The 26,041-nt window shown below is 41.5% G+C and overlaps 2 protein-coding genes and 2 pseudogenes across 2 annotated transcripts; 2 read left to right on the plus strand and 2 right to left on the minus strand.

Annotated features, from left to right (window-relative positions):
* Positions 1 to 13,616: 13,616 nt before the first annotated feature.
* On the minus strand, positions 13,617 to 15,217 carry LOC123470661 (BEN domain-containing protein 6-like). The gene is made up of 5 exons (XM_045171211.1): positions 15,101 to 15,217; positions 14,543 to 15,037; positions 14,301 to 14,446; positions 13,807 to 14,041; positions 13,617 to 13,744 (listed from the first exon to the last, which is right to left on the minus strand). The coding sequence occupies exons 2-5, from the start codon at positions 14,643 to 14,645 to the stop codon at positions 13,617 to 13,619; spliced, it is 612 nt and encodes a 203-aa protein (XP_045027146.1). The 5' UTR covers positions 14,646 to 15,037; positions 15,101 to 15,217.
* Positions 14,903 to 15,991, minus strand: LOC123470662. The gene is made up of 4 exons (XM_045171212.1): positions 15,713 to 15,991; positions 15,319 to 15,641; positions 15,101 to 15,235; positions 14,903 to 15,037 (listed from the first exon to the last, which is right to left on the minus strand). Exons 1-4 carry the CDS (start codon positions 15,945 to 15,947, stop codon positions 14,903 to 14,905), a joined length of 828 nt encoding a protein of 275 aa, XP_045027147.1. The 5' UTR covers positions 15,948 to 15,991.
* Positions 15,992 to 16,527: 536 nt separating this feature from the next.
* On the plus strand, positions 16,528 to 17,011 carry LOC123470724 (annotated as a pseudogene).
* A 6,409-nt stretch (positions 17,012 to 23,420) lies between these two features.
* Positions 23,421 to 25,277, plus strand: LOC123470663 (annotated as a pseudogene).
* The last annotated feature ends 764 nt before the right edge of the window (positions 25,278 to 26,041 follow it).

Consider the following 26,041-nt stretch of genomic DNA (forward strand, 5'->3'; position numbering starts at 1 on the left):
TATCTGTTAATTGTTAAACTTTTGGCTACTTATTGAGATAAATTAATTATTGTATTAATTACATAGAATTTTGTGTTTTGGAAAAGTGCTGATCTAGTGTAATTTGGGTTTGGGCAGACGACATTTCGTTTTGACAGATCATTGTTATGATTATTTTAATCATTAATATCTCGTTTTTTTCTCATTGCATCCCCTTTAATGTCTTAAGCAATTCGATTAATAATAAGAAATTGAATCGAATTAATCAATTAGTTTTTAAAAATATTACTGTCTAGCAAAAATGTCCGGTGAATTAGAAAATTTATCCGGAATTAGCATATCGGCCATACACACATTTCCCATGAGGAAGCCTCTTAGCCAACACAGTGTCTGAATTCGCGTTTTTACCAACAGAACACGCAGACGACGCGTTATTCAAAGCCATTGAAACGACTTCCGAACTGCTTTTCATGTTTATTTTGCTCTCACAATCTGATTCAACCTTGTCTTGCATCAATAAAGGTCTTCGAGTGCACGGCATTAATTAGTCCCTAACGCTCAATTGAACTTTTCTTGTTTGGTCGACGGTATTTGCAAATGAAGGGGACCAGAGGATTGTCGATTTGTTTGCTTTTCGATGAACATTACGTATGTTATTTGTTGCTATCGTTTCGATTAAACCGACGTTGAAGTAAAATCAAACTGTGATACGCATTGAACTGGAGAGACGAGAGACGCCTTGCTCATTTGTTGTGCTGGGGCGAGAGTTTTAGTACGTTACATTGATCCTTGTTTTAATTAGTGGCTAACTGCAAATGCCGAACTTGAAAAAGAAAAGGAAAACCAAATTTTTAGTTGCTTTATCAACACAGAGAATTTGGTTATGCAATATGGGTAGTCCTGCAGCGGTATAATGAAATTGAAATGGCAATTAAATTGTTTTTTAAGTCAAACTGTCTCGGAGTGGGCGTGAGTAGTTGACTCAAAAATAAAACAGCGTGCATTGCACAGCTACGTTAAATCAACGTTGATTGCGTCATGGAATCGAATGGTTTTCAATTGAAGATGATTTGCTTATTGGACAGACGTAAAATGTGGTTTTTGTCCGCTACTCGAAAATCCAAAAAACTGGAATATACTGGCATTTTGTTAGTCAGGTGTGAAGCATTTCGCTTGCTGGATTTCTTTTAGAGTCTTCCGCATGTCCTTCTATTATGGGAAATGCAACCTTGCGATCTTTGGCAATTTTGTGGGCGCAACATTTCTCACAAGTTTTCTTCTAGTGAACATCCCGTATTTCATTGGCTGCTGTAATTTTGTTTCAACCTGCAATTGAAGATTTTTCGCTCATTTTTCACAATAAGAATACGATTTTATTCCGATCCTTGAAAATCACGAAATAACTTAATTTTCTTTATTTTTGGAAGAGGACGATGCGTGGGTTTTTAGAGCACCGGAGGGATGAACTGCTTCAAGAGAACGTCATTGAAAAACTGACATTCATGTAAAGACGTAGCGATAACGCGGTTTATTTAACGCAACATTGCGATTATAGATAAGGAATTTGATATTTTGGTCATGCATTACTGATTTGATTGATCTTTCAAACAATCTTGAATCTTGTTGGATGACGTTGACGCACTGAATTCAAAAATGGCTCTGCCACTCGATTTTACGTCTCGCTCCTTGTTAAATGGAGGAATTTTCCTTTCATTTTACTATGCAAATTGCTGTACGAGTTGCCTACAAATCAGGGAATCGAAAAATTAGAAAGCTTCTGGATCCACCTTTTTTGGACGCGTCGTTTTCTTTCATCAAGTTCTTATTTTATTCGTTGAAAAGTAACAATTTGCTTTGAAAATTTGAAAAGAGACCCGAATAATATTTATCGAGTCGGCGATAAAACATGGTTCTTTGCTTTGTAACAAACGATTTGCATCACGCAAAGGCAACAATTCGCATTCTTCGATTTCGATTAACATCAACTAATAACACAGTGGCCAGATTTTAATGTTTATAATTCAGTTGTAAAAAAATCATTTACCGTTGGCATAAAATGGTCCGTCACGTCATGTAATAGAGGCAAACTGAACAATTAAAAGGTTGTCGTCAATCTGCACGTTAGAAACGCCTGTGAACTTGGAATTCATTTTCCGTTTGCATTCACTTGATATTATCCACGTAAATCGATTCGAAACTGATTTCGACACAAGAGGACGAGCACTTTAATCGGAAACATTCAAACACTACTCGACAAACAATCCAAATTGCTTTTCATTTTATTTTTATCGTCAAAATGTCCCTGCAAATAGCTTGTCTTAATTCAAGGGCCTCGTGCAAACGTCATTCAGTCGCCTTTAATTCAAAATGTAGCTTTATTATTCTTGCCTTAAAGAGGTGCTTTTCTAGAGCCCCGAAGGGCTGGGCTGCTTTAAGAGAACTTCGTTGGAAAGCGGACATTTGTGTTAAGATGTAACGATAAAGCGGTCTATATAAAGCCTCATTGCGATTTAGGACAGTGAACTTGATAGTTTATTGATACGTTTATTAATTTGATTGATTATTTTGAAAAATATTGAAATTTGTTGGATGATGTTGATGTGGTGAATTTACTAATGTCTGTGCCACTCGACTTAGCATTTGGCTCCATAAGAAGACAGGATATTTCTTTTCAATTTGTCACTCTGTAAGGCGCAATGCAGGCAATCACAGTCCCCAGATTTTGATGAGCAAGGAAAGTGACTGGAAGATTCGCGTCTTTTGTATTGTTAGTATTTCCTTCCGATCATCAATTGGATTTTCTATGGGTATCCAATGGCTAGTTGGAAACCTAAAGCATTTCGTTTTACGTTCTAAATTATGGTGAAAAACCAAATCCCAATTAAGTCATTCCGTGTAGGGTACAGAGTACCCAAACGACGCCTTACACAAAATCATCGAAACGTTCAACAATTTCATCTTTTTCTATTTTGAATTCGGTTGACTTAAAACGCGGTGGCCAAATTTAGATGTTCACAGTTCAGATGCAAAAGGAAAAAAAATGTCTGTTAATGTATTGACATGGCCACTAGCAGCGCTAGTGGCGAGGAGCAGACGACGGGGGAGATTAGTCTGGTCTCGCTCGAATCAAGATTCACATCTGTTCTCGCATCTTCTCCTTTGCTAAAGCAAAATACACTGTTTAAACTACCGCTGCCTGAGTCTAAACATGGCGCAGTTGGTTATCACCTACACCCCTAACTAATCGATCGTTGCCAGAAATTTTTCTGTGCGCCCAGCATCCCCATTTCGCAATCGTCCCGACGAACATTAGACTCACGTGGTCCCGCACATTTTTGCCGCTAGGCGCGCAACACCAAGGTACATTCCCGGTAGCCATCTTTATCATACCCCCCCCCCCGCCCCACAGTTTTTACAGTTCTTTTGCCTTCAAGAGTTTCCAAAGAGAAACGTTTTAATTCTTCATTGTGCCGGGTCGACACCAAATAAAACCCAAGTGACAATCCTAACGGAATTTACTAGTTCAGTAGCGGCGGCGCTGCTAAAAATCGCGCTAGATCTTGCTTTTTGTTATCCCACGCTATCGCTAGACAGGCACCATCAAGCTTCGAGAGCAACAATATGGCAACAGCCTTAGCAGCGGCAGCAGCCGTGGCAGTAGCAGTAGCAGCAGCTGCACCAGTGGTCAACCCTGCCATACAGCACGAGATCCCCACCACCGTTCGACCTCGAAGCCGAACGCGACACTTTTCCGATATGGGAAGAAAGGTGGAATATTTTTATCGCTCTCTCCACCATCGACAAAGCTCTAGACGCAGCCCTGCGCCCAGCATCCAAGACAAACCAACTGAAGTCTTGTTTATCTACCCCTACACTGCAAGCGGTAATGTCAGCAGGACTCACAGCAGCGCAACTTACAGACCACACAGCTATCATCGACCTTCTCCGCACACGCTGTAATGCCGGGAGGAATCGCCACGTGTGGCGGCATCAATTCGCAGTACTATACCAACTACTGAACCAGACGGCCGACAACTGGCTCTGTAGCCTTCACGACGTCAGCCGAAAATGCGACCTCGGACAAGATTGTTGCGCAAACTGCGAGCCCACACGAATTCTAGGCCAACTGATCGCCGGTGTGGCCGATAATGCGGTTCGGATCAAGATGGTGGAACAAGGAGATGCTCTCACCTTAGATCAAGCACTCACTATCCTAAGGACAGCCGAGGCAACTCAGTCACAGGCAGCCAGCCTTCAGACAGCCGCGATAAATGCCATCCGGTGATCAGCCTACAAAACTGGAAAAGCAGAAGAAACGATGGGGAAACATACGCGTTTCGCACCTTGAACAAAGCCGCCGATGGAAAAATACGCAATACCATGCCGATACTGCGGGGGTCCACTACGCCATCCAAAAAGCCAGTGCCCAGCCAGCGGTAAAACGTGCGACCATTGCGGTAAATCAGATCACTTTGCAAAAGTATGCGAAGGCACAGCTAGACCCATTGGGGCCATCTACATTCACAACTTGTCAACATCGGGGGTTAGTGAGCTGGTGGAACTATCAATCGCACCAAGTGGTCAAGCAGCACGAGACGGAACAGTCATCATTCAGGCTCTTCCAGACACAGGATCCGCACTTGAAGCGATTCCGCACTCCACGTACACTACCCTTTTCAAACACATCCCACTTCAGCCTGGCAAATCAGCAAAAACGGTGATCGGGAACCCCATTCATTGCTTCGGCGTCTTCACAGCAAAAATAAATTGGACAGGTGATGGCGGGACCCCACGTCCAGTAACTACCTCCATTCACGTTTTAGAAAACCTTCAACAAGCAGTGATCGTCTCAGCCACACAGCAGAAAATGGGCATGCTCCATGGCGGATACGAAAACGGAATACGATTCTGTTCCGATTACCACCCGCTTAACAAGTGGTTAATCGGAGCAAAGTTCGATAACCCAACCCCGTTCCAGGCCGTACGGTCAATACCTCAAGGGATGCGCTTCTTCACAGTAGTGATGCACTAAAAGGCTACCACCAATGCGCGTTGGACGAAGATTCGATGGCCCTCACCACCCAGAAGGCCTACATCAGTACACCAGACTTCCAATGGGCATATCACACGCCAGAGATGAAAACGGCAGGAGATTCTCTGACATTTTCGGACATATACCCAATACAGCACGCTGCATGGAAGACCTAATAGTGTATTCAAGCAACTACGACGAACACATCAATCTCCTCCGTCTTTTATTTCAAACAGCAAGTGATAACAACGTCTCCTTCAACAGGAAGAAGACGGTATTTGCCACTCGCAGCGTCGTGTTTGCAGGATACGTTGTATCGGAAAACGGATTCTGCCCAAACCCAGAACTCACCCGAGCAATCAGGGAGTTCCCCAGGCCGGGAAATATCACTGACCTCCGTTCATTCTTCGGATTGTGCCAGCAAGTAGGAAACTTTAGTATCAAGCTAGCAGCAACACTGGCCCCGCTTTCCCCACTGTTGAAAAAAAACATCGCCTGGGAGTGGACGCCAAAGCACGAGTTATCATTCAAAGCGGCCAGAACCGAATTGGCAGTAATGCCGGAGCTGGCATTCTACGATCCAAACCGACCGACCACATTGTTCACAGACGCGTCCCTCGTCAACGGATTAGGTTTTATTTTGAAACAGTGTGCCACAGCCTGGCAAATGGTACAGGCCGGTTCGCGTTTTCTTCGACCCGCCGAGACACGCTACGCGATGATAGAGCTCGAATGTCTGGCAGCGTCATGGGCAATGAAACAGTGCCAGCAGTTTTTAGAAGGACTTCAAACATTTGAACTCGTCACCGATCATCGTCCTCTTATACCAATCCTCATTGATTACACGCTGGACAAGCTGGACAATCAATGCCTACTCCGTCTGCGTCTGAAGATGTCCCGGTACGTGTTCACAACCAGGTGGGTGCCGGGGAAACACAACGCTGAAGCGGACGCACTATCCCGCGCGCCAATCGACCAAGGAGAGGCTAAAGACGAGCTGGGAGAAGGACCAGAAGCGTTCACAGCGCGCACGGCAGTTATCGAAATAATTTCACAACCATCCGAGACGGCGGCAGACGCAGCCCTGGAGAAGGTAAAAGCTGCAGTCGCCACAGATCCCACCATGACCGCCTTACGGGAGACCATTTTAGCGGGATTTCCCAACGAAAAATGTAACCTTCCACTGGTGCTTTGGCCGTTCTGGGACGTCCACCACCGCTTGGCAATCAACGACGGCGATGGCATGCTAGTGATGGACGCACGCATCGTACTTCCCAGAATCCTTGTCAAGGAGACACTCCAAACACTCATCAACATGCACCAAGGGGCGTCGAAAACGCGCCAACGCGTTCGACTATCCCTTTACTGGCCACACATGGACACCGGCATTATCAACGCAGCTACCCAGTGTGCAGAATGTACCAGCCAACTTCCCTCTCTCCCTGCCGAAGCGCTGCAAGCACATGCACCAGCCACCCGGCCGTTCGAGTTCCTCCATGCTGACCTTGGCGAGGACGATGGTCGACATTTTCTAGTTATAATTGACCAATTCAGCGGCTGGCCTCACGTCACAATGTTTCAAAACAAAAATACTACGGTAGGACGACTCATTGAAGCCTTTCAGACATTCTTCGTCGCCACCGGCGGAGCACCAATAAAGCTGTGGACGGACAACGTCCCTTTTCAAGCAGCCGAATTCAAGCCTTTCTGCGCTACTGGGACGTCTCATGGGCATCGTCTTCACCACACTACCCCCAGCCTAACGGAAGAGCGGAAGCCGGCATTAAATCGATGAAAAAGCTGGTGATCGGTTGCAAAACGGGGGGGGGGGGCAGCCCGATGCAAACAAATTGGCCAAATCGCTTTTACTATTCCGCAACGCCCTGCGCATTGGAGGGGCTTCGGCAGCTCAACTAGTATTTAATCGTCCAGTTCACGGCAGCTTGCCGGCGCATCGCCGATCATTCGCCCCAGAATGGCAGCAGCTGGCTGAAATTTTAGAATCTCGCGACCACCGAGCAATCGCACGCCAAACGATACGCTACAACCTCACAACCAGTACCCTACCATCTCTGAATGTAGGCGATCATGTACTGATCCAGGACTCAACCACCAAACGCTGGATAACTCCAGGCGTGGTAGTGGATACGGGAGACTTTCGCGATTACTTCATCAAAACGGCGGCTGGTCGGGTCTTTCGCCGAAATCGGCGTTTCCTTCGCCAGTGAGTCGCCGTCATGCCAGAAGGATCCAAACCGATTGCCGGAACGCCACAGATCGCCCCACCGATTCCGCCAGCTGCACCGGAACCAGAGGAAAACCCCGAACAACCAACAACATCATCACGAGGCTTAGACCCGACTCGGCGCAATAGAAGACCACCTCCGCTGGAAGCAACGCGCAAGTCCACCAGGAAGCGCAATTCATCCCAGCGGTATCCAGCTTAACAACGAAAACTGTAGTCTATTTGCTGGGTGTTTTTTTTTTTTCCTTTTTTTTATTATTCGACTCATATTTTCCCTTCCATCCTCCTTTTCCAATCCGGAAATAACCATTTCATGTCGCCAAAAAGCCCTCCATTAAACTTCCATTGGGATGGAAAAAAAGGGCATGTATTGACTTCGGAGCAGACGACGGGGGAGATTAGTCTGGTCTCGCTCGAATCAAGATTCACATGTGCTCTCGCATCTTCTCCTTTGCTAAAGCAAAATACACTGTTTAAACTACCGCTGCCTGAGTCTAAACAGTTAACTGGAGAAGATCCTCTTCCTTATTTAAGCGAAACGAACCAAGATTAGGTGGGTGACACCAATCTGTACGTCAGAGTGCCCGTGAACTTGCAATTCATTGTTGCCTTTGAATCATTTGATAATCCGCTTCAATTGATTCAAAGCTGAATTGGACACCAACGTTGATCGTAAACCGGAAGAGAAAATCATATCCAACGTCCACTACACGCGTTAGCGCCCAATTGCTTAATATCAATGACCAGTGGAATGGAGATTCCTGATTGTAAAGATTTTGTGTGTCACTGGCAACATAAGTCTCGCGTATAGTTTAAGTATTTTCAATGCTGATTTAGGAAAGAACCTTTAATAACAAAGCTGGCAAACTGCGAACTGAGGTGCCAAAGAAAGCGAATGGGACTTTTAACTCAGCAGATCACGAATAAAAGTTATATGTTCCTTATGTTTGAATAATTTTCTTACTTTTTAGTGTATTGATCACGCTTTATTCCCTTTTGGCTCCCAAAAGTGTTCTGGTGGGTCTTATTGCGGCAGAATCGGTCTAAAAGAATTATCTGCGGGTTTCGTGCAATCCCGATTGGTTTAGCGGATGTTGAGCGTGGTGGATAAAACCGCCTTTGACGTGTTTTAGTGGTTTGAATTTAGGGGAAGGGTCAAATTTTGTTTTTGGTTTTTCAATGATGGCTGTAAAAGTGTCGTCGTTGTTCGACACCACAATGTATTTGACATTATAAAAACACATGAATTACAGAATTGTCATAAAAAAGTCCTCTACGGGTTGGTGGGGGGGGGGGCCACCAACCCTGTTGTGTAATCAACAGTAAAAACTTTGTGTTGGAGGCTTTTTTATGGCCTTTCCGCTAATAAGTTTTTAAGAAGGATTGTGAAATATTGTCACGGGCAATCAAATTAGCACACTCGTTGTTGAGAAACCACTTGCAAAAGGCACCGCAATGCTGGCCAATCGACACGGCACAGGACAAGGCGGTGGTTTTCACCATCGGCTCTACACTATTCTACTCTAACACTACACCGATGATGCCCCTAATGGGTCTACCACCAACTTACACACACGCACTCTCACACGCTAACACACAAGCAACATACAGACAAAAAGAGCAAACTCGGACGAGAGGACAGATGCGACCGTCCGACGCAACAAGTTGACAGAATCTGCTAGGGGAAAAAGGGTTAAAGAGGAAAGTCAGGTCGCCGCGAAGCCATCTAGCGCTCAACTAAAGAACAAAAGCATTAGAGAACAGACGGAACGTGACATTTCTCCCCTCCACGAAGAATGATCGTCCCGATCATCAACATGAAACAACTAAGGAATTAATTAAGCACTATACAGGCATACACACACAACATTCGAAACAAAATTAACACGTCTTAGTCTTAGCCCTTATACTACTCCTAGCCTTAGTCTTATTCTTAGCTTTTACTCTACTCTTACTTAGCAGTAACTTACAACTAAGTGCACTCTAACTCAACACACACAAGGAAGACGCATCTTCCCCGGAAGCTTCCGCAAACTGTTGGAAGGTACCATCTTCCAAACTCTCTCACGCGCACACAGGATCCTCACAGTGAAGACCCCTGTCGTGGCGGTCCAACCTCTCCACGACACAGTCTCACTCTGCCGTGACGGTCCAACCTCTTCACGACACAACAAAATCAAATCAGTCCAACAAGCCAAACATACATGATACACGTTAAATTGGCCACACAACAAATCACACAATTTAACTACAAATCAAGTCGAGTCGGAGACTTCAATCTTTGGCGAGAGCGGAGAACATGACCGCCCACTCTTTCGTCTCTTAATTAAGTTGTTGATGAGGCGTCTTTTTCGCAATGCTGCTCTTGATCTACAGCTCGAGATAGCTGATCACTCCACCGCACTAGGCGTCTTTTCTTCAGCTCGTCTCCCACTCACTTCTTCACTTGACGCACTAAGCCTAAACGGCTTTTGACGAAACACTGGATCACAATCTTGACTCTTCTTTCTTCTGTTCAATGGCTCCACGATTCGCCATAACTTGAAGTGATGGTTCCACCATACGGCCCAGATTTCGCAAACCTAAAACAAAAGCCTTTGGGTCTGATCACACACAAATTAAAACGAGGCCTTCAAAATCCAAAAACTAGACCCAAAAGCAAACAATCTTCGACACAAAATCTAAATAAAAGCAAAACAAAATTAGAATCGAAATCATAAAAGAATTTAATAAAAATCGAATTAGCGTCCGCCTAAACCCAACACCAACATCAACACAACGGCAGGGGAAAAATCGTTGACCGTGTGACTCATCAACACGCAACATCAACGTAAGGAACAAAAGTTGAGTCTAAAACGTCGACGATGAGACGCCACAATTTTCATCGAAATTTTGTCCAAGTTTTTTCACACACACAGAATCAAAATTTTAAATTTTTCTCAAACAACGAGTGTAACTATACCCTGCATCTCCACCATTGTCACGGGCAATCAAATTAGCACACTCGTTGTTGAGAAACCACTTGCAAAAGGCACCGCAATGCTGGCCAATCGACACGGCACAGGACAAGGCGGTGGTTTTCACCATCGGCTCTACACTATTCTACTCTAACACTACACCGATGATGCCCCTAATGGGTCTACCACCAACTTACACACACGCACTCTCACACGCTAACACACAAGCAACATACAGACAAAAAGAGCAAACTCGGACGAGAGGACAGATGCGACCGTCCGACGCAACAAGTTGACAGAATCTGCTAGGGGAAAAAGGGTTAAAGAGGAAAGTCAGGTCGCCGCGAAGCCATCTAGCGCTCAACTAAAGAACACAAGCATTAGAGAACAGACGGAACGTGACAATATTTTAAAAATTAGTTTCCCACCATAATAGTTAAATTCAATTTGAAATGAATTTGTTACCTTATTCTCAGGAGGGGTCCTTTGTTGAGTTTACACAGTTTAGTTAACACACTTCCGCTTACGAAGGGAAGAGATTCTGCGCCTCTGTGAAGTGAGAAGCCTCTATACTGAAACATATTTTTGCCGCGTGTACCGGCCATTTTTTTTTTATTTTTTCATTTCATTTTCACCCCCTCGTTGGAGGTTTACCCTCTTAATAATAATTCCTTTGTTTTCTCCGCTTTAGCGCAGCATATAAGGAACTCCAAAAACACTCAAAAGTATTGTGGAGACATCTGCTATGGGCCAACCACCGAGGTTCAGGGGGAAGCTAGATCTGCAACACTCCAAGTAGCCTACCGACACCGGAAACCGCTGCAGCTACGAAGCCAGAAAAGCCACACATCCTAAATTTCCCAGAAGAAAGCTGTATGTGTATATAACTATATCTCTCCGGAAGAGAAGTTAGCGGCGTTTTGACCTACTACCTCATCTTAAGGATATGTAAGGATTTCCAATTTCTCGCGGATGTGGGTGGATTGACCCACTGAATAAGCACACCCGCAACCAAAACCTGGCACTCCAACCCGACACCTCATTGACGTTTAAACATGAAAACCCATTGGATGCCGCAGCCCGTTACCCGACCTCTGTGATCAAACCCAAAAAGATAAAAAATTCACATCCCGTGAAAGAAGGCTAGAGAAGAAGAAGAAGAAGACATATTTTGTTAATCGATGCGGATCCAAATGATTTCACCGATTTCTTCAAAAATTTAAGGTCATATGCCCAACAATAAACAAATGTTCGTCATAATTCTTTACTTGGAAAACAATTGTAATCAGAGTCGCCTCATCGGGCTCAATTTTTGAGCGGGATTACAATTTCTATCAAATTTTTGATCCGGACTCAAATCTTTACAAAACAATTTTGACCTGTTCCAAGATAAAAATTGTTTGATCTCCGAACACCGAACGCCATCAATTTTTGGAATCCAAAGTTGCATCTATGAACATTTCTGGAATCAGCATGACACGGTTAAACTCATAAAGCTGTCGACATTCTGTTATTTTTTTCATCGGCGTCTACACAGTCTTTGATTGTTGAATGAAAAGTGAATAGGTCAAGAGTTACAATTCTTACTGTTAGATGGAGAAAATAATGATCTGTGATCTTGGAAAATATTGAGTAGAGAACGGATCTTTTTTCACATGAGTTAAGCGCAGATAAACTCTTTTAACCTTGATCGGGAAAAAGATTGTTCTGCGAAAAGATGGTCGGGGGCCACACTGATTGTAATATTTGTACTAAAAACGAAAAAAACTTTCTGAAACACTAGGAGATACGTCAGTAGGTAGGTAGATCTCTATTCATTTCTAAATTTTTTTCCGTATAGGTGGCGCCATCTAGAATTAAATCAAAACACATTTCTGTTTTTTCAAATCAACTAAAAATTTTCCTTTTTCTTACCAAAACTGAATACCGATAACAGGTTTTTCTGACCTCTGGGGTCAGAAAAGGGTCAGAAAAACAAGTCATGTTAAAAATTCTTTTTGTTTTATGTTCTTCTTCCGAAATTTCATTAGATCTAACGGTTAAATAATATTACCGTGATAATTTGTGCGTTATTCGAAACGATATCTTGCACAACATCTAATGTCCACCCATCGAAAAACGTACTAAATAATTGTTTTAATTAGTGACATTGCTTATTACTGACAACAAGGTCGGTGAATCTCTCAAAAATGACCGAAAGCTAACCAAGAGCCAAAATTTAAAGTTTTCAAATCAAAAAGTTGCCTGTTTACAGAAAGGAGGAAGACCTAAGCCAGTGAAGTTTAAACTATACGCCCAACACAAACTTCAACTGTTCACGGACTATGTTCCAATCTCGCTGTCGTCTAAATCGGACCTTCTAGCGGGAAAAATCGGATCTATGTCCAATTTTTCCACAAGATGCCATTTTATATTCTTTCACTAGACGGCTCTAGTGATCGGACGTACATCCGTTCTCCAAAAATTTCGAATTCAAAATCAATGGGCATTATTGAACGGGCATTGATCCGTTCACGGAAACGCCAATTCGTCAACAACCGGTCCGTGGCGGGCGTTCCAATTTTGTGTGATTGTTTAGTTATGTTGTCATTGTTTATGTTTATTGTTTTTGTTTTTTTCTTTTGATTTGGTTTTAAAGTTAGTTGTATTTGTGTTTGTTTTTTTAAAATCTGTATATATGTTTAAAAGAATAAAGTTTTTTAGTGAAAAAAAATTGCTGTATCCTGTATTTCATTTCTTTTAGAACCACGAAACAAATTTTACATTAGAACAGACCCAGGCTAAAATCCGAGGCAATTAATTGCATGTTTTTAGGCAATTTATTGTGTGTTTTAAAACATGTTTATATTGGCACACTTTTTGACGAAATAAATTATGGATCGAATCATACTAAAATCTGAAATTTTGTTTTGCGATAAAAGGAATAATGAATTTTTAGTATACTATATTACCATAATAAATTGCGTAATTAATCGAAATTAAGCACATTATTTTTTGAAGATGAAAAGTTGTGTATTCATGTTCCATTCTAAGTATAATAAATAGAAATATAGCACACGATTCATTTCTGATAATAAATTGCGCACTTCTGTTCCATAATAAGTATAATTATCAGAATTCATTACTTATTACGTCAAAATAAAGCACACGATAATTTTACGATAATAAATTGCGCACTTCTGTTCCAATTTAAGTATAATTCATTACTTATTACACAATTTAGTTCACCGTGGTTTTGAATACTTCCCTACTTTCTGGATATCACGCAATTAATATCTATAGTTGTTCGCATTTAATTCATACTTATACGATTAATTGTATAATAAATGGGGAATGAAGTTTGAGTGAAATCACTTGTATTTTAAGGGGCACATACATAACTCGAATTAAGTTTTAATGTCACCTATTTTTTTCTATTCTTCTGTTTTATGTTATTCAGAGTTGTGGTGATGGCTTTTCTAATAACGGAAATCTTTTCGTCCTTTTCATTTTTGGGAAGTTTGATGTAGTTAAAGTAGATAAGAGTTTGGTCTGAAAATAATGAAACATATATTAAGGTTTGAATTATTATAAAAGTTAACTAGCCAGCTTACCAATTATTTGTGTTAGTTCCTTTTCATCCATTGATGGTTTACCAGTGAGGTTGGCACCCATAGTGTGTGTTGCAAGATATTCTTCCGGATACATAAGACGTAAAAGAGCAGCGACAAAGCGTTTGTCGGATTTTTTATTTTTGGACGGGATACTATCAATAACCTTTTCGGTTATTGGAAATTGAGCCTCGATAAACAATGGGTTTTCCAAGTCGATTTTAGATTCCAACTTAGCCTAATAAAAGTTTTTTAATAATTTGAAAAAAAGCCGAATAAGTAAGAAGAAACAACAGTACGCCATCCACCATAATTTAAAAAAAAAATGTAAATTGAAAAAAAAAATGGAAAATGGAAAGTGTGAAAGCTAACTGTTCCCTAAACTTTCTTAAACTATCGAACCAATGAGAAGCCTTTTAGATTTACTGTAGTAAATCTCTAAGGAATATAAATATATTCAAATTACACGCGAAGTACAAAAAAGAAGAGTATTATACCGCCTCACTGCAGTTGCGAGGGGGCTCATCGATTTTGCTGACAGTGGCAATAACGTCAGATGACGACTCGGATGACGACGACAGCTGCTTATTCGCTTTTTGTTTTGCGATGAGTTGGTCAATCCATGTCCTGACGTTGGTGAACTCTGAAAATAACAAATTTGTTATAATGAGGAAAAATTAATGAGTAACAGGATAAATGCACGTTGTTCTATAGAACAACGCGCATTGCGAAGGTATACCTTCGCAGAACTTCAGCTTGCATTTAAGGTTGTCGTTTTCCTCTTGTAGATATCGCACCTTGTCTTTCAGGGACTGTATGTCGTCAGAGGACTTTTGATTCATTTCGGCTTTCAAGGCCTCCAACCTCAACCTCCAACCTCCAACCTCAAACGCTGATGTCGATAAAGCAGCATTTCTATACGAAAGAGCGACGTGAAAAGGTTATATTCTTGGCTAATGTGCCACATGACACAAGTTTCAGAATCGGAAAAAACGGGACACGTGAAGATCGACGGAAAAGAAAGTAAAAAAAGATGTAGAAAGCTTTCGCGCCGTAAAATAGTAAGGTTTTCACGCGTGCGGAATTATTTGTTCTAGACTTATGAAATGGATTTCTTTTCAGGGCCATCAGAGCTTTCTTCGTCACTCGTCGCAGGCGAAAATGCAGAAGACGATGACAATTTTCGAGTTTTTGGAGACGAAATGAATTTGTTTACTTCGCTGCCAGCCCTGCCCTAAATCAAAATTAGTCGATGACTTTATAATCACGATAACGTAAATGATTGCTATACACTTACTGCTGAACGGACACCATCAGTTTCTAATTGCGTTGTGGCTGTCGATTCTCCCAAAAATTCACTAGTTCTCTTTCTTTTGACTGGCTCTTGGAATGTGTGGTCGCTAGGCTTCTCATCAAAATTGTCGAAAAGAGCCTGAAAATGGAAATACATTCACGAAATAAAATGGTATCATTTCAAAACTTCCAACAAGAAAAACTGAGAAAAACAAACGTTACCTTCTGCTCCGTAATTTTTTTCAAGGTTTCTTCGCTTTTTTGGATGGCATTCTTCTTTTTCACGCCTGTTTTTCTCACCACAGATTGCTTTGCTGTTTTTGGTTTACTTGTGTCTCTGGTTTCTTCCCTCGAATACTTTTTTTCCTTTAATCTCTTAGACTGGCGTTCCCCACTACCTAGGGCTATCTGAATCTGGCCATTAATTTTCTCGTCAGGTTTGTCAGTTTTCTCCCAGATTTTTTCTCTGATCTTCCCAAAACTTGCAACTGGCAGAATTTCATCGGCGAGCTGATCACGATAGTGTTTTAGTTGAATCAAGTCATCTGTAGAAGCAAGATTGGGTTATTTTTTGTTCCGATAACTCTGTAACATGAGTATTCAAGTATATACTTACTACCAAAAAGAAGAATTTTGGCACATTGCTTTAGTTTCACTATTTCTTCTTCTTCAGCATTTTTGGATGGCCGATGCGGCCAGAAAACAAAATGAAACACATCATACGGGAAATTTCTGTCTGATGTTTCATCACCATCACACTCCACGTCAATCAGACTACTTGTCCCTGTTTCCACAGACCCATCATTAAAATCAAAAAGGGCATATTCCGGCAATTTGTTAGCGCGAGGCATGATAACACACTCAAAAGTCGAGAAAATTGAGAACCTAACACAGAGAATTCTAGAACTAGCACGTGGTTTTCAATTTCAGTATACTTTTACAGGGTATTTTATTGCTGTCTGCTACTGAGATATTAATAATCAGTAACCCGTTCGAACAACATTTGCCGATATTTACACAATAAGATTTATATAATCAATTAGTAAATTACATCAAGGCTTCATAAATTTCAAGTTAAGTGTGGATTCACACAAATATATATTTAATTATATGTATGTCCTATTTTCCTCATACAAACTTTTTCATTTTTCAATTACGCATAACATAATTCGGTTTCAGCAACTTTTGTGTGGAAGGCCACCAATTTTTCTGCTGCGTAAAACCGTTGCTTAAACCGAATTTCGTTATAGGTACCGCTAAAAAACGCTGTAGTGTGAACGTACCTTAACGCGCGAAGCGAAGAAAAACTATTAAAGGGGAAGGAAGGGCTTTCTACATCTTTCTTTCTTTTCCTTAATCTACTATTCGACAGAACTCACTAGTTATTAGCAGCCTTCGGTTAGGTTTTTCTTTCTCTTTCCAATAACTGTGATGGCCTTTTCGTCAGAAAAAGTAAGTTGATTGAACTTCAAAATTAAATTGCGCTAAGTAATCTAAAAGTAAATTGTTTTAGTTTTTCCCAGTTTCTCTTATTTTATAAATCATGTGCGAGGGTCAATCAAGTATCTTAATAAATTCGTTGCTTGAAGGGCCCTCGTACAATGATTTGACGCTGTTGAAGGAGAATTTAACCTCTTGGTTACTAATCAACAATAAGACAGGGTACGTACAACTATTTACGCGTTTTTGTATATATTTTCTTAATTTTCAATTAAAAATAATTTTTTCATTTATCCAGGTATTACATACCTTCTAAGTCAGAATACCTAAAAATGGGTTCGTCCATATGCCATTACTTTCCGTTGACGACGATTGATTCCCGGTCTTGGGCTAAATTATTTATGACATACGCCGAAGTCCAAAGATCCAAAAATTTCATATGAACGAGCTGTCAATAGAATGGTTTTCCGATTTATTTTAATTCTTAATGATTTAGTGGGCGTATATCTTGTATGATGGGTTGGGGGGGGTTGGTTATGACCATTGTTTTATTTTTTGCATTTTCAAAAGTCTGGCGAGGATTATTTTTTGCACCCTGTCCCCCTGGAGTGTACCAGTATAAGTTTTTTTATAACGCAACAAGACGTGCTTATTTTTTGTGACGCATCTTTTCGTTAAGTTTTTCACTGTGTCTTTCACGTGCAATTTCCTACTTGCCTGGATAAATCAAACTTCAAGTATTGTGATGAAGCATCACAGACCAGTGAGTTACATGTGCTGGTTAAAAAGACTAAAGTGTAATCCAAACACAATACCGAGGAGAACTTTCTATCGTTTGCGACAACATGTCGTAGGCCGCCGTACAAGTTCCGTCGAAACCCAAAATTTAAATCTCAATAGAAATAATGGTAAATAGTTTCCAAAATTTTAATCAATGAATTATGCATCATGCGTCTTTCATATCATATGTTCCCCTTTGATAGCGTACCAAAATCGTGTGATTAATCACGCAATTACTTGCAATTAATTGGCTTTTTGGCACTCATTTTGTTTTGTTTATCATTTTTATTCAAATTTGTAAGTTGGTGAGGGACACGGCCATGTTGCCCAAGATACAACGGCAGTTGACGATAACGAATTTGGTCATGAAAACCTGGGTGCTGTTGATGATTCGTCGTCAGATGGTAATTATCTTCCTCTAGCAGAGGGATTCGGTGAATTCAGTGACAATGATGATTACCCTCGTGTTGGTGATGACGGAATCGGCCCCAGTAATAACGATATCACCAAAGGAGCAGTCCTTTCTCTTCTTTTTGCGTTATTTATCAGATATCGGTTGACTAAAGGTTGTTTAGGTGATCTTTTACACCTTCTCAATCTTATTGTCCCTAACTGTGTACCTCGAACCAATTATTTTTTTGATAAAATGTTTTTTTCTGATACTGTAGTGAAAATGCACTTCTACTGCCCCGATTGCCAATCATATTTGGGGGAACCCAATGATGATAAACCGCACACTTGTGGCATCTGCCGACGGGATTTTGAGGAAAATTCTTTATTATTGCACTCTAAAACTTATTTCTTGTCTACCTCCATTGAAGCTCAGTTAAGGGAAATTTTGGAGAATGATGACAGGTTATGGAGAAAAATTTCCTCCAATAAACAAAAGTCAGTGTTACAAAATTGTAACGTAAGGAGGGAGATATATACAGGAAACTGTTACAGAACTCATGAAATTCGTCGATTTCTTTTATCAGGGGATAACTTCTCGTTAGCCACCGCTACGGATGGAATCCGTCCTCATAAATCCTCCAAGTTAGAGCTTTGGCCTATATTTTGCACCATAAATGAGTTAGATTTCAATGATAAATCACGATATGTGATTCTAAGTAGCCTCTGGAGCGGTTTCAAAAAGCCTGATATCGAGACTTTTTGGGTTCCGTTTCTAAAGGAAATTGAAAATCTTTTCATTTCTGGTTTCAAATGGACATCGAATCTTGGTATCACTCGTTTATCAAAAGTTATTTTCCCTCTTGTAATTGTTCGAAGTAGACAAGGATTCAACTAGGCTTCTGTTTTGAATAAACACAGGCTTCTGTATTGACTGTACAGGCAAAGTACATCTCTTCAATGCATATCGAAATGTGCACATAGTGGTTTCAGCAGACGGGAAGAAGAGAGAAAAAAAAAGACAAGTTAGAGCACTGCACAGTTAAGGTAGAAGGCCGAGAGAACTCCCGGTTGTGCTGCCACCACTCCCGTTTGTGTTGCCACCTATTGTGTGTTTGCTTACGTATTCCAACACTCCTCCTCAAACATACGTACAGGTGCGATGGCTAAATCTAGAGTTTTGTTGTTTTTGTTGTTGTTTTTTTTTTTTTTTTTTTTTTTTTTTAAAGAGGAGAGAAAGACAGAGAAGGTTGTATGGGAAAATAAAATAAATGTTTGAACTTCTTCGTGATGAAAAAAAAATATCAGCGTTTCTCCGATGGTCTGTTAGCTCTCTCTCTCAAAAAGGAAAAATATTATAAATCGGGGACTGGCACTATACCAATCGCCTTGCGTAAAATAGAGAAGCGAGGATTCGGTAATGGCTTGGTGAATGGATCTGCCAGCTGTTCAGTAGTTGGAGTGTACTTCACGTCGATTTCTTTTGCTTCTTGCTGGGCTCTGATAAAATGGAAACGGACGTCGATGTGTTTGGTCCGCTGGTGGAATTTGGGGCTCCTGGTGAGTTCAATTGAGGAAATGTTATCACAGAGCAAAGGTAGTGGTTGTTTCCAATCAGGGATTATTTCGAGTAGAAGGCGCCGCAACCATACACTTTCCTTGGCTGCTTCACATGCAGCCACATACTCTGCTTCAGTGGTGGAGAGGGCAACACAGTGCTGACGACGGCTGCTCCAGGCTATTGGGCCCCCGTTCAGGAGAAAGATGAAACCTGAAGTTGATTGTCGGGTGTTGATGTCTCCAGCATAATCTGAATCCGAGTAACCAACAGGAGCGACCAATGAGGGACCATAGCGTAGACCGTAGTCTTTTGTCCCTTGTAGATATGAGAAGATTTTCTTAATGGCTGCCCAGTGTGCTGCTTGTGGGTTTTCACAGAATTGTGAAGCTTGATTTAAAGCAAAAGCTATGTCTGGGCGCGATGACAGCATCAAATACATGAGTGATCCAATGGCCTCTTTGAAGGGAACTTGGATCGTTTTCTTAAGATTTTCTTCTTTATTCAGGAAAACTCCAGGAGTGGCTGGTAGACTAGCAGGATGGCATCCGTCCATGTGAAAACGTTGCAAGATTTTTTTCAGTGTATTCCGACTGTGCCAGGTAGAGCGTTTTTTTTTTTCGGTTTCTGAAGATTGATAGGCCTACAAAGTGGTTGGCCTCAGATGATCTCATCTCGAAGTGGTCTGCAAGATAATTTATTATATCAGATATTGCTTTTTTGCTGTTACTACAAACCAGGCCATCGTCCACCCATATGATGACCATGGTGAACTCCTCCTTGTGGTGGCGATGGTAGAGACAGGGATCAGATTCGCTTGGGACGAGACCAAACTTGCGGAGAAAGGCATCGAAATGTCGATTCCATACGCGTGAGGCCTGTTTTAAACCATACAGGCATTTGTGTAGGTGGCATACCATGTTTTCTTGTCCAGCAGTAATGAAGCCTTCCGGTTGCTCCAGATATAATTCCTCCTCCAGTTCACCGTAGAGAAAAGCTGTTTTGATGTCCAGCTGCCGCATTTCAAGATCGTAGACTGCGACGAATGACAGAATTAACCTAAGAGTGTCCTGTTTTGCCACTGGAGCGAAGGTTTCTTCGTAGTCTACGCCATAACGCTGAGAATACCACTTGGCGACTAGTCTTGCCTTGTAGCGGGGAACAGTGCCACGTACGCCCGGCTTGATTGTGAGGACCCATCGGGATTTGATTAAAGATCGGCTGGGTGGAAGTGGCTTTAAAGTCCAAGTTTGATTGCGTAAAAGGGAATCATATTCTTCCTGGATTGCTTGCTTCCAGTGCAGGTGATCAGGTGAGGTCATGGCATCAAGATAGGTCTTGGGCTCACATGATTCGGCTGCTGAAAGAAGTGATTCATCCCATCGTCTTTTCGGCTCACGAATTCGAAGAGGATATTTGGAATGGCGAACGTGACTGTTCGGAGCGTTGGTGTTGACATCATCCTGTAAATGGATATTAGGCGACGGAGGATTGGCTTCTGGAGTGGTAGATATGGAAGGTGGATAATCTACAGAAGGTGTTGGTGGAAAAAAGTCAATAGTAGGAGATTCTGGTAGGAAGATTGGATCTGAAAGATTATTTTCGTTGTGCGGCGGAGAAGGCGTGGTATCGACATCGTTTTCTGGCATGGCTTCTTTGGGTGCGCTGGCTAAAGGGCCTAAAAGAAGACGTCTCGCTGCAAAATCATTATCAGATGTTGGGTCTTGTCTTGATGTGTCAAAAACTTGTTCGTTGAAGATTACGTCACGACTGATCCTGATTTTTCTTGTGATTGGGTCCCAGAATCGGTAGGCCTTTTGTGTGGCGCAATACCCAACGAAATGGCAGGTGACACTCTTCGAGTCGAGTTTTCTTCTTTCTGCCTTAGGTACGTGGATGTACGCAGTGGAACCAAAAATCCTTAAATTGGAGACGTCTGGCTTTGTGCCAAACCAGTTTTGGTATGGAGTGTTGGGGGCCGTCTTGGTGGATACACGGTTTAGCGTGTAAACGGCGCAGGCAATGGCCTCTCCCCACAGTTCCAGGGGAACGTTCTTGGCATGGATGAGGCATCGGGCAGCTTCCATTATGGTTCTATTAGCTCGTTCGGATACACCATTTTGTTCTGGGGTGTGTGGCGCCGACGTCTCTAGTTTGATTCCATGGTTGGATAGCCATTCTTTGAAGTGATGTCCTATAAACTCTCCACCGTTGTCGGCTCTCAGCGTGTGAACCATTTGGCCAGTCTCGGTTCGCAGATGATTCACGTACTCACGGAAGGAGTCAGCTACTTCTGATTTCATTTGTAGAGACGCCATCTTGCGTATCTTTTTGGTGCTTGTGTGCGCTAGTCGTTGGTGCCAAACGTCGATAGATGGCGGGGCAGGTGTCGTGAAGCATGCCCAGTCACAAGGTGGGTCAACTGTGATGGCCAAGTGGTAAAGTGTTCTGCCAATGCGATCGCCGACCATCACGACGGTATCATTTTGATTGAAGCTCACGTTGGATTCAATGAAGTGTACTGAAACGCCGACTTCTGTTACTGCGGCTATGGAGAGCAGATTGACTCCAAGATTAGGCACAAATAGGACCGTTTCGATTTTGATTGTCCGTTTGGTTCCATCTACAAGTGCCGTGAATTCAATACTGCCTTGACCGTGTACTTGGAGTTGAGCACCGCCTATACCCTTCACGAACCACGTGTTGGGTTCCACGGCTGTGAATTCTTTGAAGAATTCTCGTTGATCGGACATATGCTGCGTCGCGCCGGAATCGGCAAACCAATCTTGAGAGCGTCGCGCTATGAAGCAGGTGGAGTTCGATATAAAGCTGTGGTCTTGATTGGCTTCTGATGTGTCTTGATTTGGTCGATCCGACATCTGTTTCAAAGACATTCTGTTCATCGGGAGAAAATCGGTCACTGCGGCTCCAGTGGCGTTTGATTTGGCTAAATCATCTCGCTTTCGTTTTCGGCACTCTTCATGCGTGTGCCAATCTTTATTGCAATATGTGCACTTCACGTATGGCCGGTATCTTGCTGAACCATTGCGGTGGTGGCCGCCTCTTCCTCTATCGCCTCTGCCTCGACTCGCTCGACCACCTCTTGATTCACGCGGACTTGGTGCATAGGTGTTTGGATAATTCTGGGCGAAGAATGAGGTATCGGCCGCGTCTTGTTGACCTCTTGACCAGCGCAAAGTGTTGGATTCTTCTTTCAGCAACCGCGATGTGAGGAGTGACATCGTGCGTTCGTTTACTGGTACACTGTCCCATATGGTTGCAAAGTTTCGATAGCTCGGTGGGAGCGTGCATATTATTTTTGTCATGATCTGAATATCAGTCATTGGCGCGCCCACGTCACTCAATTGTGATGCCAGGGTCTCGATTTCAGTGATGTGGGACATCACATCATGGCTCGGTTGGTACTGATACTCGTAGAATCTGTGTTGTAGCACGTGCTGATTCTCCGCAGCATTCTGAAGGTGCTGTGCAGAAAGACGAGTCCACATCTCGAAAGCAGTTCTGCAGTTGATAAGCGTTCTTTGCTGTTGAGGCTCGATCGTTGCAACGAGATAATTGCGTGCAAGGACATCTTTTCTCATCCAGTCGCTTATCGCCACGTAGTTAATTACTTCTCCTTCATCATTCAGTTCCTGAACGAAAAAGAGGTTCATGAATATTGACAGTATTGTAAATTGTATAAAAGCTACACGTTCAATGCTGCATTTGGGAGATAATGGAGGTGAATATGGGTGATGGTACGACCTGCCATGAACATGCAACATGTGATGCTCCTCAAGTCTATCTTGGGTTGATACGAGTAGGGATAATCTCAAATGACAGACAGTGTGTGCTTTGTGAAAAATGTATACCTGTTCTGGAAGTGTTTCATTTCCATTTACAATGTGCACGAGGTCGTGTTGCTCAAGTTTGAGCCAACATCCAAATTTCCAGAGGGGAAAGTTCTTGCCGTTGAATTTGATCACATGGCTGACTTCTCTAGTTGGTGAATTTGCCATCTTGTCTTTGGAAGGTGTGCACTGGGCCCATAACCTGTTCGAAGTAGACAAGGATTCAACTAGGCTTCTGTTTTGAATAAACACAGGCTTCTGTATTGACTGTACAGGCAAAGTACATCTCTTCAATGCATATCGAAATGTGTACATAGAATATGCGATACATGAGACTGAATTACAGAGATAATTACCTGAGTCTGATCAACTCGGATGGACAAAGGAAAAACTCAAGAGTCTCGATACTACGAGATTTGGAACACAGAAGAATAACTTTAGACCTGATTTCTTGATACGAAAAGGTTTGATACAAGTTGACGAGTGACAGCGTGGTTTCAGCAGACGGGAAGAAGAGAGAAAAAAAAAAAGACAAGTTAGAGCACTGCACAGTTAAGGTAGAAGGCCGAGAGAACTCCCGGTTGTGCTGCCACCACTCCCGTTTGTGTTGCCACCTATTGTGTGTTTGCTTACGTATTCCAACAGTAATTGCTGATGCACCTGCCCGTTGCATGCTGTCAAACAGCATGCAGTTCAATGCTTTTTACGGATGCGGTTATTGCTTGAACCAGGGAGTTAGTGTTGAAAAGGGTTCTGGATAGGTGAGGGTGTTTCCATTTTCATACCCTTTGCCTGAATTAAGAACCCAAGAATCAACATTTCGGTGTGCAGTTACAAGTACTAGGCTAGGCAAACCAGTGCAGGGAATAAAGGGAGAATCAATACTTTTTTTGATTCCTTTTCTAAATGTTATCACTCGTTTGATTCCAGACATTATGCACTGCGTGTTTTTGGGTGTTGTTTCCCAGTTCATAAATTTGGGGTTAGAAAGTCCAGGCCAACCTTATTACATCCCCAAATCCTCCCTAATCGATGATGAATTAGCTAATTTAAAAGTTCCTAATGAAATTCTGCGTGATTTCAGAAACATGAGTTCTCATCTTGGCGACTGGAAAGCTAGCGAATACAGAAATTTCCTTCTTTTTTATTCTCCCGTTGCCTTAAAGAAATTGCTTCCCCCCGTTTACTATAAACATTGGATGCTTCTTGTAAGTGCTATGAGAATATTATTACAAAAGACCGTAACAGTAAGCCAAGTCGAAAATGCGCAGCTAATGATTTATAAGTTTATTGCATTAATTCCAGATCTTTATGGCCTAGAACATGTTAGCTATAACGTTCACATACTATTGCACGTAGTCGAGGGAACTAAAAACTGGGGTGCTCCATGGGCATATTCTGCGTTCTTATACGAAGATGCGGGTGGGTTAATTAAACGACTTTTCCATGGAACAAACTCAATAGCAAAACAAATTTTTCGGAACTTTCTATGTGGTAGTAAATTACGAGAATATTCGCGACAATTTATTCCACTGTCAAACGAGAGTGTTCGTAATTTCTATGAAAAATTGGATGGCCCTCTTTCATTGTCGACATCTAATACTAACTTGATACGCATTTCTACAATTGGTTCAAAAAGACAGATGTTGATGATTGCTGAAATTGTTGTTGCAGTAGAACGGAAGTTTGGTTTGCTATTGAGGTGCCATAAGGCTTTTTTTAGTGAACGTCTTGCTGTAAATGGTAGACTGTTTACCACCCAATCATATAGTAGGCCATTTAAAAAGGATAACTCTATTATCTCCACTAATTCCTCGACTAATTATTCTGTAAACACTGTGTCAGTAATTCAAAAAATCCTTTCCATTAATCCTAAATGTGACTGTCTTTCTTCCGGAGATTGTATACTATCGAACTCTGACGTAAATGATTTAAAAAATTTTTTGTATTGTGATCGATTACCCCTTCTTCAGTTTCCCCCTTGTTACGACGAGTATTCAAATCAGAATTTGACATCTTTTCTGAAAATAGTCGACCGCGATAACACCGCCACGGAAGTAATTGTTCCGAGTGAAATGGGTCACAAATGCATCATTATTAGTCGAGATGATACTGAAAGTGACATTTGCATTCCATGCAATATAAGATTTGAGAAAGACTGAGATAAAAAGAATATGTATTTGATGTGTGTACTGTATACCCTATCTATTAAGCTGTATAGTGGAATAAATATACAACTTCGCCAATTATCCAGAATATTATGCACTTATTTACATGTAGGGAGTACATGATAAGTTGTGTTTCATCGGTATAACACACCATTTATTGTAAACAAGCATAAGTACATGATATAAACACTTTAATGATCACTTTCAGCTAGCTGTTAGTATGAAAAATGAAACTGTCAAATGATTAATTGTAATAGTATCAAATTTTTTAAAAACTAGCATAATTTATTATCTCTGCCTTTCAAAGAAGTATTATATTGCATGCTTTTACCTTTATGAGCACACTTTATTAGCTGTTAGAATGAAAAATCATACCAACAAATCATTAATTGTAGTAGCACGCTATTTATTAACAACTGGAAAAATTAATTGTCTATTAAATTTTAACATGTATTAAATTCCATGCTAAAATTTTTATGATCAAACTATATTACATGTTAGTATGATAAAATCATGATTAATTATACTAGTATGTGATTAATTGTACAAGTTTACAATTAATTGCCTCGGATTTTTGCCTGGGGAAGTAAGAATATATTATTATTTGATAGGTAATATTAATGAATTTCTTACCATTTAACGAATTTTATTTAGGATTAGTGAAATGCATAAAATTTTTACAGTCTTACTCAGCCAAAGCTTTAAATTTGCATTCAGTGTGTTGGCTGCGTTTTCCATCCACGTTGGGAAGTACACTT

Source organism: Daphnia magna, linkage group LG3 (genome assembly GCF_020631705.1).
Source record: "Daphnia magna isolate NIES linkage group LG3, ASM2063170v1.1, whole genome shotgun sequence".
NCBI lineage: Eukaryota > Metazoa > Arthropoda > Branchiopoda > Diplostraca > Daphniidae > Daphnia > Daphnia magna.

What these genes read in the sequence shown, in the direction of transcription:
- LOC123470661 (XM_045171211.1), bottom strand. Translation starts at nt 14,645, where the DNA reads ATGAATCAAAAGTCCTCTGACGACATACAGTCCCTGAAAGACAAGGTG. An exon ending in CAAGCTGAAGTTCTGCGAAG is followed by an intron (nt 14,447 to 14,542) that starts GTATACCTTCGC and finishes TGTTATTTTCAG; the next exon opens with AGTTCACCAACGTCAGGACA. An exon ending in GGAACTAACACAAATAATTG is followed by an intron (nt 13,745 to 13,806) that starts GTAAGCTGGCTA and finishes CATTATTTTCAG; the next exon opens with ACCAAACTCTTATCTACTTT.
- LOC123470662 (XM_045171212.1), bottom strand. Translation starts at nt 15,947, where the DNA reads ATGCCTCGCGCTAACAAATTGCCGGAATATGCCCTTTTTGATTTTAAT. An exon ending in CAAAATTCTTCTTTTTGGTA is followed by an intron (nt 15,642 to 15,712) that starts GTAAGTATATAC and finishes TTGCTTCTACAG; the next exon opens with ATGACTTGATTCAACTAAAA. An exon ending in CTGATGGTGTCCGTTCAGCA is followed by an intron (nt 15,038 to 15,100) that starts GTAAGTGTATAG and finishes ATTTTGATTTAG; the next exon opens with GGCAGGGCTGGCAGCGAAGT.